Source organism: Spermophilus citellus (assembly GCF_964194105.1).
Source record: "Spermophilus citellus genome assembly, chromosome: 6".
In the NCBI taxonomy this organism is placed as follows: domain Eukaryota; kingdom Metazoa; phylum Chordata; class Mammalia; order Rodentia; family Sciuridae; genus Spermophilus; species Spermophilus citellus.
This window is the reverse complement of record NC_138187.1, coordinates 89285590-89302700: the sequence shown is the minus strand read 5'-3', so window position 1 is coordinate 89302700 and position 17111 is coordinate 89285590. Positions and strand designations below refer to the sequence as shown.

The window sequence follows — 17111 nt, the reverse complement described above, 5'->3', positions numbered from 1 at the left end:
TGATAGTGGGGATTTCTTGAAGGTTGTAAAGCACTGGGGTAGCAGGTTTGCACATGACATGGGCAACTCTGGACTTGGTCGAGCAGTGGCTTCAAAGGGGTGCATGCCTTCAGAGTGACCATTTCATTTCACAAGACATGGGAAGAAAGTTAGAACTTGTATTTATTTTAGAGTAATTTTTAAAATCTAAAATGAGAAAGGAGTTAGGCTTTAAGAAAATTTACTTTGCAGAGTGACCTAGCACCCTCACTTCATTTGAACAGTGGATCCAGTATCCTGAGGGAAGGGTGGGAAACCTCATCTCAGCAGCAGCCTGGCAGTCACTTGGCTCATTCATTGACTTTCCATGAATCCTGGAGTGTTACCATTTGGCTTCTGTTTTAACTAAACTAATTTTCACAACATGACAAGTCTTTAAAAAGTTATCTGCAAAGAGGCTTGGATTGAAGGTAATGCAGTAAAAATAAGGCAAACATAACATTTGAGTTAAAAAAAAACACTGAAATAAATAGTGCAATCATAAGCAGAAAGTAAGAAAATGGTGGCACTGATATCTCTCTTACTCCCTGTACCAGGTCTTTGTCAGCTACATGTGAGGAAGCTAGAAATAAGGAGGACCTCATTAGTTATGTTTTAGCCTACAAAAGGTGGGCTTAAAAAAATTGTGAATGTATCAAAAGCACTGCTTTGAATTATGGACTTGTATCCACTATTGTCAGCAATGATCCTTGCCTTAAGTACATATTATAAAGTCTGTTTCATATTGTACCTCTGTGAAGTATCTTTTCAGTTACTACAGACATGAAAACCAAGAACTGGAATAAATGAATCAGACCTTTCAATCCCAGAGTTCTGAAGTGTCAAACCAAGATTTTAAAAGTTATTTAATCTAATATTAATGAAGCATACATGATTTTGTGTTAGTAATAAGTAGAATAAAAGTTAGTTGTTTAATACTATTTTTGGCTCATCTTCAATGTGATTATAGGCCTTTTGAGGCACGTGTTACAATACACAGTCTGTATTAGTTGGCATGTGACTCAGATAGATACATATACAGATTTTGGGGGTGCTCTTTTAACTGCTGAAAGAATATCGTCAAAATTTTTAAAAAAATATGTAAGGAGGATACATGGGTATTGGTGAGGATGAGTGGATGGAGGGATGGGTGGGATGGGTATGGATGGAGGAAAGTCACATGAGAGGGCATTGCTGAAATCCAGGGCAAGAGATGCTGATGTCCTAGACTGGGGGAACCCCAGTAAAAATGGGGGGGGGACACTAAATTAAAGGACTTCCTTTTGAAGATAGAGAAGAAATCAAGATAGATAGTGTTACTTCATTCAGAATGTTGGGGGAGTGGATAGCCAGGGGAGGTTCAATTTAGGGAGGTCTTGAAGTTTGCTTGGTCCTGGGGGTTAAGGAAGAAGGAGAAAACTTGGGGAATTCCTAGTTCTCTATCTAGTCAACTAGATGGATGACATGAGATTCACCAAGAATGGAGATAAAAGGGAAAGGGAGCAGGTGGAGGAGGGGAGGAAGAAGTAGAAGAGACAAGTGAGTTTGGGAACTGTATATTTGAAGGTAGTCGAAGAACTCAGGCAGGAACGTGGACATGTGGGTCTGAGCAAGAAGTTGGGGCTGGATATACTGATTCTGGAGCTAAAAGCATAGTCATGGAGAATTTACAGTAGGAAGAGCTGAGAACTGAGCATGGGATCATGTGGAGAGAAGCATGCTTGAAAATTAGAGAGGGGCTGGGGATGTAGCTCAGTCATTATTATCCAAAGTACATGTATGAAGACATGAATTGGTGTGAATATACTTTGTATACAACCAGAGATATGAAAAATTGTGCTCTATGTGTATAATAAGAATTGTAATGCGTTCTGCTGTCATATGTAAATAAAAAATAATAAAAAAATTAGAGAGTGAAGTTGGGGAGAGAGAGAGAGAGAAAGAGGGAGAGAGAGAGAGAGAGAGGGAGAGGGAGGAAAAGGGAGGGGGAGGGGAAGGGAGGGAGGAAGAGAGAGAGAATCGGCTAAATTCTAAAAGAGGCAGGCAGAAACAGAATCAGGAAGGAAGGTTTGCCAAGGAAAGGAAATAGCGCAGGGCATTTGTGCACAGGAATGAATAAGAGCAAGGTAAACGTAATGTGACATCCTAAGTGGAGAGGAAGGAAACAGAGACAGCTCACGTGAGGTTGAGAGGGTGACAGTGATGTGGTCTGAGCCTAGCCAATGTTGTATAATTCTTGCTAAGGGAATAACATAGTGGAACCGAACCTCCCCTCTGAGGTCTGCTTCCCTTGTGCCTTAATTAGCTTTGGCTTCACTTCAAACTAGAAATGGTTTACTGCATCGATATCTGCATTTGTGCTAACCTGAAAGCAGCCCAGAAAGTTATTAAATCAATGAGCCGAGCTCTGTGAGCTCAACAATTCCTTGACAGTTGAAGGCGGTAATTTCTTGTGCAACAGAGGCCAACATTTGCCTTCAAACAAGGTTAAGTTAAAATTAAATACCACATAAGCACAGCGCAAAAACCACCCAGTTCTTAGACCCTAGCTGCCACAGTTACTTTGGTAAAGATCAGGATTTGTCACTGAATTTGTTTCATCTGAGAAATCAAAGTGCTGACTATCACTGACTTATTAGACGACCCTCCTGAACACCTGTCAATTAGGCCATTTACTTGTCTTCTTAAGGATAGTGATTAGCAAGCCCTGCAGGGGATCCTTGGGTATAAAAGGAGAGATTGCCTAATCTGCCCAGGTGAGAAAATGGCACAGAACCACCTGTGCCTTGTACCAATGTCAACCTCCTGGTTTTGATGTTGTACCCTAACTGTGTGAAATGCACCCATTGGGGGAAGCTGAGTGAAGGGTACCGCTTTTGCAACCTCCTGTAAACATTTAATTACTTTAAAATAATTAAAAAAAGTTTTAGAAAGTGAATAAAAAATAGCATAAGGTTTTCAAGCAAACATTCAGTGAGATGGAGAGAGTCAAAGATCTATAAAAAGAGAGCAAAGAGGACAAGAACTGTGCTCTGGGAAGGATGGAGCGGCAAGGCAGCCTCTAACCTCCCTGGGGTGAAGAACTGGGGTGATTCCATACAAAGGGGGAGAGAGATGTGAGTTCAGTCAGATGGAAAAATGCTTTTTGAGCACATACTGTTCAGATTATGATAGCAACTGTTGTTATAACTATAATTGTTTTGGGGGGTGGGTGGGATGAGATCTAACTTTATCTCATTTAATGTCTACAATAACATTGTGTCAGTATTATACCCACTTTACGTAAGAGAAAGTGGGATCTTGAGAATTCTGGCAATCTCTCTATTCTTACTTACACAGTACCAGAATGGAAACTGCTATTTGGGTCTTGCAATTAAACCCGTTTCTACCTGACTCTCGCCAGTTGCTCTTCTGACCAGTCTGAACAGAATGAACTTGTTTTAAGACTGGTGTAGAGTCAGAGCCATGACTGAAAGGGAGTGCTGGAGTCTTCAAGCCCTGGAGACGTCCTCATGAATGTAAGTTGCAGCCTTGGTAAGATCATAGGAACAAACTCTATGTATGGCTACGTTTTAGGCGATAGAAAAAAAAATCAAATCTTGAACCCAAATATGGGAAACCTTCGATTTGAAGGGAGGAGGAAGCACTTGTCCTAGGTGTGCTGAGCGGGGATGGGCAGGCGCAGGGCCTTCCAGGAGGCATGTCCCTACCTCCGGGGCGATGTAGTCAGGGGTCCCGCAGAAAGTATTGGTCTTTGCATCTCCCAGCATGTTCTCCTTGCACATCCCAAAATCTGCTATTTTGATATGCCCATCTTTGTCTAGCAGGATATTATCTAGCTTCAAGTCCCTGAAAAACAAAAGCAAAAGCAAAAACCACACTTGAATAGATAACAATTTTCTTAAAATAAAATGGCTGGTCCTGGGGGCGCGGTAGCTCATCTTGGCACAGCCAGGAGGGGGCCAAAGAGGGAGTCCAGGGGGAGCTTGGCTGACTCTCCCTCCCCCTGGCTCACTGCTGGCTGCTCCTTGGTCCTCGGTTTTCTACTTGTGGCTTATGCTCAGGGCTTTCCCCACGGCCCCTTCTGTCCCAGCCAGCTGGCTTGGGACTGATCCTCCCTCTAACTTTTGTGTCCTCCATGCCCTGCTCAGCTCTGGTTCATCTCCAGAGCTCAATCCATGTTTCTTGTCTGCATGACTCCAAAGGCGGTTGATAAATGTCCTGGCTTATCTCCCCAATGCCGCATCCTTGACTTTTAAGAGGGCTTTCTAGAAACAATGGACATGAAGAGACAGCTAAGAATGAAATACCCTGGTGGGTGGCAGCTGAGGTGTTTGGAGTAGGGTGCTCTGTGACATGGTACACCGTAAACTCGCCTTCACTTGTATACACCTGAATACACACGGGGCAGACAGGGCCAGTTCCTCAGGGAACAGTCTTTGCTGTTCTTCCTTCTGGTTTACCAAGGAGTAGTGCTCCATGAATGGGGACAGAACCCCCGCCAGAGACTCTTGACGCCAGTGCCTTTTTTTGGGGCGAGGGGGAACAAAGCAGGAAAATCCTTACAAAATGCTGTTTTTATGCCATTTAATACTATGGTTCTGTCTTTTTTCAAAAATTATGTTATACTGCACCTAATTCCAAGTCCAGTTGAGGAAAATTATTTCTAATGAAAAATTTTCTAGAATGAGAATCCCTCAAAACTAAAATGTCATGTCCTTAAATTTCTCTTTCTGTAGAGTACCGGTATCTTAATATAGCCAATTCTATTCTTCAATAAATGCAACAGATGATTTTTTAAAATTAATGAACCAATGTACACCTCCTTGTGACTTTTTCTCATTGGCTTCTCTAGCATTATTACACAGGTGAGAAGTGACATCAAGTTCTCTCTTGTCTTTCCTTCATCGAGTTCAGGGACCTTGTTCCTCACATGATGAGGCTTTCAGACCCTTCCACCTCCAGATGTCTTGAATTTGTATTATTCTTGAGAGGTGATGCTTGGAATGGCTGACCTCACTGGTGCAGATTCTATGGCACTACTACCTCATGTTCTGGTTGTTCCTGTAGCTTCCCCACACTAACAATTAATATTTAGTTTACTATAAACTAAAACCTCCAGTATTTTCTTTTTAGCACAAAGTGACATTATCCCAGTTTCTTCCCATCCTCTGCCTGCAAAATTGACCTTTTAACGATGATTCAGGTGCTACATTGACTTGCCATGATTTGCTTTCAAGTTTTATCTTTTTTTATTTTTTTTATTTTTTTTTTTAAAGAGAGAGTGAGAGAGGAGAGAGAGAGAGAGAGAGAGAGAGAGAGAGAGAGAGAGAGAGAGAGAGAGAATTTTTAATATTTATTTTTTAGTTCTCAGCGGACACAACATCTTTGTTGGTATGTGGTGCTGAGGATCGAACCCAGGCCGCACGCATGCCAGGCAGCGCGCTACCGCTTGAGCCACATCCCCAGCCCCTCTTTTTTTATCTTATCTAAGATTTTGGTTAATAGAATCTCATGAGTTCTAATTTGTCATAGAACATCTAACTTCATTTCTGGTTTTGTTATTATTGTCTGTGAATTTCTGAACTTTCTGAGATCCACTGTCATTAAGGCGAGGGGCCGTGGCTGCTGGAGCCTGCAGCTGCTCTCATTGGTTGGATAATGTGACCTGGGAGAGAACAGGAGTAGGTGCTCTCCTCATCTCTTAGGGGACCTCCTCTTGGAGGACTTGTCCAGCCTCCCTTCTCAGAGATTTTGCTCCCAAGTAAGTAACCCTGTCCCCTCTACCTCAGTGGATCAACTCGGCTGGATTGTTCATTTCCTGGTTTTGGATGTTGGAATGGCACTGATCTGCCTTGGTGAAGTGCCAGAAGAGAGAAGATACCCAGGGTTGCGTGTGGCACTTGCCTTTGCATGCCCTTGCCCTTGAAAAATGAGACTACTTTGTAAAAGAAGAGGAAAATGAAGTAGGTAGGCCAAGAGCAGTGATGGAAGCCACACAAATCCAAAGAGAAACGGAGAGAAGGGAGAATCTGCCTGGTTTCTGCTGAGTTTGCCTCCTCTGTTATGGCTTCCTAATGAGGCCTAGCTTTTGCTTAAGCAGAAGTTCCAGTGTTGTTACTTGTCCTAAATATTTATGTTTTCTGAAAGTTCCCTTCAATGTTTGTTTTGTCTGTTACCCTTGTAAAACAGGAAGCTTCCTTAGGATAAAAAAAAATTGCTTCTTATTTATTGTAATTGAGCAGGGCTCTGCTAATAGTACTGCATGCACTGGGCCCTCAATAATATTTGTGGAAAGAATTAATCCCCAAACAGTGATTATCAGTTGCAATGAATGGCTCACTAAATGCTCCCCTTAATTGTTTCCCCCACCTTCTGTAAGAGCGAGTTAGCTAGAGAAACTTGAGTGGATTGCGGCTGTTTTACTGAGTGGAGACTAGCAGATATCCCCAGAGTTGATGTCTCTTACTGGGCCAGTTGGGTCATCTCCATTACCAGGGCATCTCCCATGGCTTCTGTCTGACTGAGAGACCTGAAGTCCATCTCACAGTCATGTTATTTCTGGTGCTCTCTCTCTCTAGATCAAATGCTGTCACACTTTCATAATCAGGACTGAAGATGCTCAGTAAGTCCAGATCTTCTCATTAGAGAGTATTGGTGTTCTACCTCCTCATCTTACATTAGATTGAAATACACAATTTCACTGTGATTTATGGATTATATTCCACTAATCCCAATTATGGGTTAGGCTTATTTTATGCTAAAAATTTCAGGTTCATTATTTAATCCACATGCTCTACCATATTGATACCATTTTGAGTTTCTGCTATATGAAACATGCACATCATTTGTAGCCATGCACACATGTTCCCAGAAATTGGGCTTAAGGATGATTTGGGGTCATCTCTAGATATCCAGTTCTGGTGCTATACATAGTTCATAAGAATAATGATCTAAAATGTTAGATATATCTAAAATTTGCATTGGATTTTCTTGTTTGCACATGCATCTTATCAGTTGATTTTCACAACACTCAATTTCTAATTATTATGATTGTTTTTTCACATTTTCCCTGATGAAAAAAACAAAGGTTTTTAGAGGTGGTGTGATGTATCCCAGACGGCATGGCCCTTCAGTGGGCTAGGACACAAATGCCGTCCCTGTCTTTTCTCACATCCCATTTTCCCAATCTCACCTGGTCTTTCTCATCAAACTGGTTTAGCTAAAATATACAAGGATGTATTTTTTAACTGATCCTAAAAATAAATGTTCTCTGGGCCTCAGGCAAGGAAGAATAAGCTTCATGTCCAATTTTTAATCCACTCTCTAAAGTGGGACAGATGTTTTGGGGATTGTGTGAGAGAAGCTCATAGAAACTTTGAGACATGCAAATCAGAATGGAAAGATCTAGAAAGGCTGCCTTGCAAAGCCAGGCCTCCATGGGGGTGGGGAACAAGGGAGAAGAAGGCCATCCAGACCCCCTGGGCCAACTGGAGATGCCACGGAACCCAAAGGCCTAGAATGTTCTGAGGCATGTCAGGCTGCTTGCTCCTCACATTCACCCCACAGGACATCAGGACCTGGAATAGAACTGCAGAGCCCAAGGCTCTGGTTTGTCCCTGTGAGCATTTTTCTGCTCGTGGAGCTGCCCCTCTGTGCGTCAAGTGTAACACAAACAAGTAAAGGCCTTTCATTCAGTTGTGTGGTCAGTACAAGCAGAGTTCTTCCACTCAGGGAGGTGGAGGGGGTCATAAATGGCTTCCCAGTTCCAGCTTTATGGCTAACTCAGCCACTCTACTTCTGCTCCCTGAGTCTCTAATTTCTCACCCATAAAACAGGGCTGATGATGTTTACTTGCTTGTCTCCTGTGACATCAGATGAGATAATCCATGAGAATGCATTTGGAAGCGTCTTTGGGTATGTGGTTTAGGTCCCAGTTTTGTCATCAACAAAACATAACCTTAGGTTTCCTTTCTGTTCTCACATTCTAAGGGTTGAAGCACCAGAGTCGTCTCTTTCCATGTCTATGAATTTTTCAGGTCCTTGTTTTCACATCTAACACAATTCAGGGACTGTGACTGAGGGTTTATAAGAGGCCACTATCTTTCAGTTCCCAGCAGGTGGTGAAAGATGGTGTCACCACCTGGTTCTCTGCAGCTCACGCTCTCAATTCTCACTTCTGTCCAACGTTGTTGCCTTTGGTTAAAGCTGGACACATTTGTTTATTTTTCCTCCATTTGACCTTCTTATTTCTATTTCTGTGCCTTTTCTGGAGTCACTTTTTCCATGTGCAAAGCTTGTTCTCCTTTACAAAATCCTTTTTTCTCAGGTAGGGATTTTGGGTTGGCAGATCCCACTGAGATCCACAGAGGGCTTTCCTTCCCTCGGCACTTGCACTTTTAATTGGAATCAGATTCCCTTGCACTTTTAAAGAATGCACTTCTTGTGTTTTTTTTTTTCATACAATTCTACTTTTAGAAAATTGCAGGAAGTGGCTTCATTAGGTATCTGGGGTTGGGACTTCTATACATTTTGTGTCACCACAATGCTTAACAAAGGGATTCAGTGGACCCTCAGTGACACCAGTTGTAGAAGGTTGAATGCTGGGTCCCCAAAATACACATCCATGTCCTCACCTCCAAAACCCTGTGAATGTGACCCTGCTTAGAAAAAAAAAGTCTTTGCATATATGCTTAATGATCTTAAAATGATTTCATTCTGGATTGTCATAAGGTGGGGACTAACTCTGTCGAATATGGTTCTGAGAGACACACAGAGGAGAGATATACACAGAGAGAAGGCCATATGGAGATGAAGGCAGAGATTGGAGTGATGAGGCAACAAGTCAAAGAGTGCCTGCAGCCACCAGAGGCTGGAGGAGCAAGGAAGGGTCCTCCTCTAGACCCTTGGTAGGAACATGGTTCTGCCAACATCCTGATTTTGGACTTCTGGATTCTAGAACCTGAGAATAAGGCTCCATTTTCTTAAGCTACCAAATTTGTGGTAGTTTCTTATGATAGCCTTTCAAGACCAATAGATCGGTTTTGTGAACAAGCTCATAAAAATCTTCACTGTCTGGTCAAATAAAGGAAATTGATAGAATTCCCTCTTTAAATTCATTTGCCAAATTAAAAGTTTAGATCAGCGAAATCACATACAAGCTGAGAGATTACTTGAAGCAGGTTGATCTCAGTGTCAGTAGCATCAAAACTTCACTATGACCCATCTCTACACCCAGCTTGCTGCCTTCAACAATGGGGGTGGAACATGAAATCGAAAGCCTAACCTCACTAAATAGTCTGAACTATTTCATGATGCCTTTTTCAGGGACCTCCTACAACCTCATGTACACACTAAACAAACACAATATATTTTCTTATTCATGCCTAAGACGACCCTCATGTGTGGATACAGCAAGGCTCTGAATGTTGATTGTGACATTAGAGCTTAACTTAGACCCTGACTGGTCTTTTTGTTCATTAATTTACAAGATGGTGTGACCAGAAAATACTGTGATGTAGAGGAATAGATGCATAGGGGCACATGGGTTTTGAGTTTCATGAGGTCTTTTCCAGCTTTAAGATCTTTGGCTCTCTCTCCTTCTAACTTTTCTAAATTTTCATCTATCCATCCATCCATTGCACATGATCTACTCAATACCTAGGTACAAGTATTACATTTTAGGTATAATAAGGCATTATAAACACAAATTCAAAAAACCCATTGGCCAGGCACAGTGGTGCATGCCTCTAATTCCAGAAGCTTGAGAGGCTAAGATAGGAGGATTGCAAGTTCAAGGCCAGACTCAGTAACTTAGTGAGACCCTGTTTCAAAATAAAAAAAATAAAAAAGGGCTAGGGATGTGCTCAGTGGTTAAGCATCCCTGGGTTCAATCCCCAGTATCAATCAATCAATCAATCAATCAATAAATAAATAATAAACAAGCCATCCAGTCAGCCATGGATCATAATCAAGGTTGTCAAATAATGTTCTTATATTTCTAAATTTCTTGAGCATTAAAAATGAAAGGATATAAATCAGCTTCTTAATCTGATCATTTTGAAGATAGATTAAAAAAATAGATTCAAAGAGTCTGCTTAAGAAGTCTGACTTCCCAAACTTCCTCTAGGTCTTTAATTCTGTGATACTAAATACAGCAGCCCTCATGTGGGCATTCCCTGGAAAAGTGTGTCTGTGGGGGAGGGGGCGGGGGTGTTCCTCCTTCCTCACGGCATTTCCCAGAGAATGGCAGTGTGCTCAGTGGGCACCAAAGCCTCAATATCAACCGTCTCTCTGTGCAGCCTGCTGTTCTCAACAATCCCAGTGGAGCACAATGGAGCATTTATTGGTGATTCCAGGTCATTATTGTGAGTCTGTCACAGAAGAGGTCCCTGTGCTGGTTTCCAGCAGCTCAGTCAGATCCTCATCAGTTTCTTTTTCTTTTTCCCCCAATCTAGAGCGAGTTGGAAATTGGACAACTGTGCTTTTGAAGATATGTATGTTAAGTAAGTGTCAGCTATGTTTTGAGAAAAGAAGTGAGAAGATTGAAGTACAATAGCTTTCATCTAAGGACTTTGGCAGCAGCAGAGTATGAAATGGTATTGTATAATGGAGGAATTTTGGATTCAGGAAAGAGGACAGAGAGGTGTTCTGCACAATTCTACAAATGTGAACCAGATCAGGGGGTGCAAAGGCAACCAGTGAGGGAGAAAATAAGATGCTGGAGAGAAATCAGAGTAATGGAAGGAAATCAGAGAACAGGATGAAAGGGAGGAGAAGAGTAAGGGCCACAATAAAGTCAGAATAAGGCTAGGACCTTCATGTGTGGAGCCTGGAATTTCTTACTTGGTTGTTGGCAGATCAGCATCCATGGTTCTGGGTGGAGAACTTTCTAATACTAAGGCACACTCCCCAGCCACGGCATAGCACCCAAGGGCAAAGATTAAATGAACAGGGCCAGGAAATTGGATAGCTTAGTATTTGTTTCCATAATGCACAATTTACCTATAGACAATTCCTTTGGAATGAAGGAACTGCAGACCAAGGATGATTTCAGCAGCATAAAACCTGAGGGAAAAAGGGCAAAGGTTAAATGGCAATGTACTGACAGTTCACAGCCAGCCCCCAACCCAGTCTGGTACCTATGTGCAGACAGTCCTTGACTAAATGGACTCATAATCTTGCTTAATCCTAACAAGGAAGATGTCATCCATTCTATACTTTGGAAATCCAGGACTCATGGTCTGCTAGCAGCATCAGCCTGGGGAGTATGAACCAGAGCTGATATCTTAAATTTGCCTGGCCTCCATTTGCAATTTGTTCTTATATTTTAAACTGCAATGCTCATGCTGCCATTTTTTTTTTTTGCTAATAGAACTTACACAAACACTCAGTGTCATAGTGTATGATAATACAAAAATAATTTTCTCCTTAATTTTAAAACTTGCCTTGGAGCCCAAGGGCTGTCTGCAAGGCCATTCCCAACAGACCTGCCTGGTTTGCCTTCATATTTACAAAGTTGAGCCTGGGCAAGAAACATAGCCTGAGAGGTGGAAAGAGGATATTAGAAGATGCAAGTTGATAAGTTACTCTGCATCTCACTGGTGGCAGACTTAAAGGAAATGAGTTTACGCTTCTCTAGTGGGATTAAGCACAGATATGAGGGAGAGCTTCCTGGAAATGAGACTTTCTGAGTTTTATGGAAGAGAGCAAAAGTCTCCCTCCTGGAAGATATTTAGGGCAAAACAGATCAACAGTATGTGTCCTGGCCAGTTTCGTGTGTTACAGAGCTGGAGAGGATGGTGGACTGAGTGGATTGTTTCTAACACACAAAAATGACCAGTGATGTTACTGCTGCAGAGATCAGATAAATAACCATCTGAGGGGACTCTGCAGAGGGTTCCTGGAGGCAACAAGAGTGGCAAAGTGCTTCCCACTAGATTTGACAAAACAGCCACCACTCCTGCCAGGAGTTTTGCAGGAACTGGTGCATCAAGGTCTCTCTTTCAGCCCAATTCACCCTAAACCACTCAGAGTGTTCAGGTGGAGGTGGGTGATAGATAATTGGGTATCAAGCAAAGAACGTCAGCAAAGAAAGTCGACACACAGCTATTATTTAGAAATGAGCCCAACGGCACAGTTTACTTTTGCTTGAATGTCATAGTGTGTTTACCGTGCAGGAAGTAGGACCCATGGGGGTTTGGTGCAGGCAGGTGCTGTGGAACTTAGTCCCACTAGGTAAACACACCTGCTCCATCTCACTTGCATCTAGAACTGTTTAATGCCAAAGAAGGGGAGGGCTTATTCTCAAGTAGAGTTAAATGCTTCTTCAAGTTTCTTCCTTCTCATACCCCGGGAATTGCCTTACCCCTTTCCACTGAGCCTCAGCTTAAAGTTTCATCCCTGGGGCCACCTTGCAGACTTGTGTTCCATTTGACCACCTTCTTTCTAAAGGACAAATATTTGCTTCTGCGATCCAGTATTTAGAAGCCTGATGAACTGGGGTGGCTACTTAAGAAACCAAGTAGTTCTTTTTATAACAGGGAGATATGCAATAAATTATCATGAATCCCAAGTTTGCAAACTGGGAAAAACTGTTCCCTGGTTTTATAATATTTCCAAAGGTTTACCTGGCTCTTGGATTCAGGTGTGCCAAATGAGCAAGCAGGAAAGATACCACATGGGAAAAGCATTCTGTGGGCACTTAGTACACATGAACAAAGACTCCCCTCCCCACCCTAAACCCTTTATGGGGCTCTTACGTGGCTCTAGAAAGATCAAATTTGTGGCAACTTTGGATGTGGTACATTAAGTCTCCTCCGTTGAGATACTCCATCACAAAAAAGAGGTTTTCCTAGGTGAAAAAACACAATTCCAATTTAGTTTCTGAAAAAAATCAAGAAAATCAAGATGTCTTTTTAAAATGGATTAGATAATTTCAGAGGAATTAATTGCATCTTAAAATCGCTTATGAAAAGATTGTCAAGATGACTTAGCTGATCCATAGTTTCCAACCCTAGGGAGCCTGAGGAATCTGGTGGGATGTTGGGTAACATTTTCTGGAGGCTTGTGAGCTCTGATCTTGCTGATGGAGTGTGGTCAGCTGGACAACGAAACAGTGCTGAGCACTTAGTGAGTACTGACCACATACTTACTGAAATGGACAATGCATGGTATGGTCAAATCTCTGACTCCAGGTGCAGGGTAGGAAAACATCCATTCATGTTGGGGTAGTCACCGAGTGTGTTCTATGGGGGAGCAAGCATGGAAGGCGCATTCCTGCCTCATCCATCAAACATGAACCAGATCTCCAGGAGCTCCAAATTGAGTTCCACCTATTCCTCTCCAGTCCAGACTTCGCTTTTGCAGAGCAAGCTGGTTCCTGGGTCTGTTGCTCCTGGCAGAGGACCCCATGCATGATATTAGGACTTCCGTTCTAGAGGGACAGCAAGTCGGAGCTATCAGAGGTCACCAGGATTCCAACCAGTCTCTGCTCCTTCAACTACATAACACAATATTCCTTCAACAAAAATAGTCCAAGCTCTTTGAACATGCTGAATTTTCAAGTGTTCTTTAGAAACCCAGGATTAGCAACCAATGAAGTGTGGAGGCATTTGGTATATTTGTGCATGAATTTGCACCTAAAAACCACATGTGGGTGACTTTTAAACATAATTAACCTTTACAACTGGATGAGAGACTCACGGAGGCTATGGGGTCTATGTGAAGTCACAATGCAAATGGTATCCTGGTCACAGAGTGATATGAGCTGCTTGTCACTTGTTCCTCACAATGGGAAAAATTAAATATCATGGCAATTATCTCAGGCAAGGCTAAGTGTCTGCATGCTTTTTCCAAAGCTGACCTTGGATCTACTTTCCTTGTTCCAGTAGGCTTTAACTACAACCCACTCTTATCTTTTGTGGTGAGGCCAAAATCATGAGAAGATATAAATCATAACATTGATATTTCAGACATGATGAGTATAATCATTTGCCTCATCTACATGAACCTGGTGTCCTTTTCCCGTAGCTCTTGACCCTCTAAGTACTTTGTAAATGGCTTCTAATCTATATCTTTTTAAAGCAAAAACATACTCTGCCCTTGGACAAGCCACAAGGTGGCATCTTTATTTAAACATTCAGGAGAACAAGGGGTTAAAACATTCAGGGAGAACATTTGTAACAGCGCTCAGGTGAAAGGTTTCTTCTCAGTGTTAGGATGCTTACAAATCCCAACAGAAGTTGAATTTTCACAATTTATACACTATTGATCTGGACCTGGAGAAAGTGGGTGCAGGGTTGTAAAGGGAAAAGTTCCACCCCATCCCACACACTCTGCACAGCATCCTGACCTGGTCTCATGCCCACATTAGACTTTGCACCCAGAGGTGAGCCTTGGGGAGTTGAAGCTGCTGTTAAAGAGAGTAGAAGATACTCTAGGGCTTGGCCAATCTTTACTACTGTGGGCTTGTGAGGAAGACTACACGGATGTAGTGATTATTAATTGAATAGTAATGTTGGTTGTTGGCATGTTGGCTGCCACGTTTAATTTTACCAAGAGATTTGATGGTTCCCCAACAAACCTTTCAAAGAAACCTGGTTCAGTTCTCATCTTGATATTAAGCCAAGGACAGTGCAAACTTCCATTGCTTATCTTCTCTCATTTGTGATGTCATTTGGTGTCAGTTTGACCCTTTTGACTGGGTGAGTGACTGTCAAGTAAAACTTGGGCTTCTTAAAGTGGAGCAGGACTCCAGTCCCCACCTGGAGTATAGCTTGGGGGGTGGGGCAGGATGGGGAGACCTTGCTCTTGTGTTTGGAAAGCTTGGGGGTCTGCTCATCCAAGAACTCTTGGGCCTACTCTGAGCCCAGTGCAATGTGCTCTGTGATGAAATTAGCAAAAATGCAGACACATAAGACCAGATAGTCCTGAGGTCTGGATTTTGAGAAATCACACTTTGAGGAATGCATAACTGTTTTAAAAGTCAAATCCAAAATCCCAGTCCTGAAAAGTAAATATAAACATAATAGGTTCAAAATTCTGTTAATGGCTGGGGAAGAAGTGCTCAGAGCTGAAGGTAACTTGTAGCTGACCTGGACCCTGCAGAACTCCTGGGAAAACATCTGCCTGCTGGAAAACCTCTGGACTGACCTAGGCAGAACCAAACCAAGGAGAGTGAGACTCAGAGTGATTGGTGGGAACGTGGTCTTTGTCCTTATTCAGAGCTGAGTTCAAATCCCATTTACTTGTGACTTTGGACAAATCACTTTTTCTGAGCCTCATCTCATTCATGAAATGGGGAAAATAATATTTCAACCCTCAAAGAGTTGTGAGTATTAAATGAAATAATATATAATAGAAAATGGACTTACAGCATTCACTGGATAACTGGTAGCTGTTGTAATTAGAGGAAAATAAGTGAAAAGCAGGTAAACACAAACAAATAAAAACCCAGCAGCTATTTCCTGGAAAAAGGACATGAACAGTCCTTTGGCTCTTGAAATAAAGACGAAAACAGAGAATTCTATTTCTTTCTCCTTTGCTGTCTTTTGGGTTCTGTTCACTAGTTGAGGGAAAATGCAAAGGAGGCTGGTGAAAGGGAACTGGACTTGGTTCTGGGCAATTTTATGCGGCTACTTGCGGGGTGCCATGTTAGCTGATGCAAAGGATTCTTCCAGGTGGGTCAAACTGAAGTTGGGATGGAGGTGGGGGATGGGACCTACATATCTGCCCCAGACTTTACTTTGCCAAAAATTCCTGGTGCAGCATTTACGGAGTGGAAATCCAAGTCTTGGAAGTAGGCTGTCACTAACTGGCTGTGTGATCAGCTAAACCAGCCTACCCCCCAGGGCCTCAGTTCCATCCTCTGGAAAGTGACACATATCTGTGGGACCCTTGACTAAATTCTCCATTAGTAACTGAAAGACTAAAGAACGTTTTATGGTTCTCTCGTTTTCTTCTGGAAAAGATGAAATTAATAAACTGTGGTTGTTAAGCACATCACACCAAGGTAATAAAGTAGATATTGGTGAGAGAATTCTATGTTTGCAAAGTTCTAGGAGAGATGGTTCAGGAAAAAAAAATCCCACATATATTTGAAATATAATTAATCTGTTAAATCGCATTGTTCCAGGTGTGAGATACCTCTAAAAATTTAAATTGAGCAATAAATATATCACTTTTGAAATACATGTTATGCTTTTTGAATTCTATTGTTTTGATAAAAGTAATAGATGAATGATTAGAGCATTTGAAAAAAATAATATGTATTTTTTCTCTCCACATACACGCACACATAACACACACACACAAATATGTATAGAGAGGATATGTAAGTCATAGATTATGATTTCCAACCTATTTTAATGCACCCATGTCGATTTTGTTGAAACATTGCAGAATTGAACACTTGGGACTTAATGGGTTAAGGACTACATATGAACCTTTTCTAAACCTTCCTCAAAGGAGGTAAGAATTATGGCTGGTTTCATTATACCCACCTTCACCATCCCATGGAAGGTCATAAAACAAAGGTCAGAAGCCTTCCTCAGTTTGAACAGCCCCCTGTGCACGCTCACAGAGCTTGGATGTTGGTTGGGTGAAAATACCTCTGTGTCTACACAGGTATTTATGGTCCCAAGGATCTTGGACTGCTTGACATTTTAGTTAATCTCTGTGAGCAAAGGGTATAGGAGCAGAGTGGGTCAGGAGAGAAGGTGGCTTCAAGCTGGTGGCCACAGGGGTGGTAGGAGAACTTTTTGACTGGCTTTGGTATTTTGTTTCTGAAATGTCTCTCATTCTCTAAGAAAGAACTCAAGCAGGCCTGAAGGGAAAGAATGGGCACAAAGGAGTAGAACTTGATGAGCTCTAAGATCCTTGCCTCAGTCTAAGCATTCTGAGTCTTGGTTTATTTCAGTGGCAAAACATAGCATTTTGTTGAGTGGTTCCTGGGACAAAGGAATTTTGCATTTTAGAGATTTCCTTGCTCAACCAGGACCCTGTAGGACCAAAAACACTCGGGTTCTTTTCAAGTCAAACACATCAATTTGTAAAGTGAGTTCAACCAGGACCCTGTGGGACCAAATGCTAGG

At 42.1% G+C, this 17111-nt stretch overlaps 1 protein-coding gene across 1 annotated transcript in view; it reads right to left on the bottom strand.

Annotated features, from left to right (window-relative positions):
* The window catches only part of PRKCQ (protein kinase C theta), a 74036-nt gene that overhangs the window by 13922 nt on the left and 43003 nt on the right, over positions 1–17111 (bottom strand). The window contains exons 13-15 of the mRNA XM_081298415.1: positions 12780–12871; positions 11023–11085; positions 3729–3867 (exon numbers count right to left, since the gene is read on the bottom strand). Coding sequence (XP_081154541.1) covers positions 3729–3867; positions 11023–11085; positions 12780–12871 — 294 coding nt within the window. The remainder of the gene's footprint in view (positions 1–3728; positions 3868–11022; positions 11086–12779; positions 12872–17111) is intronic.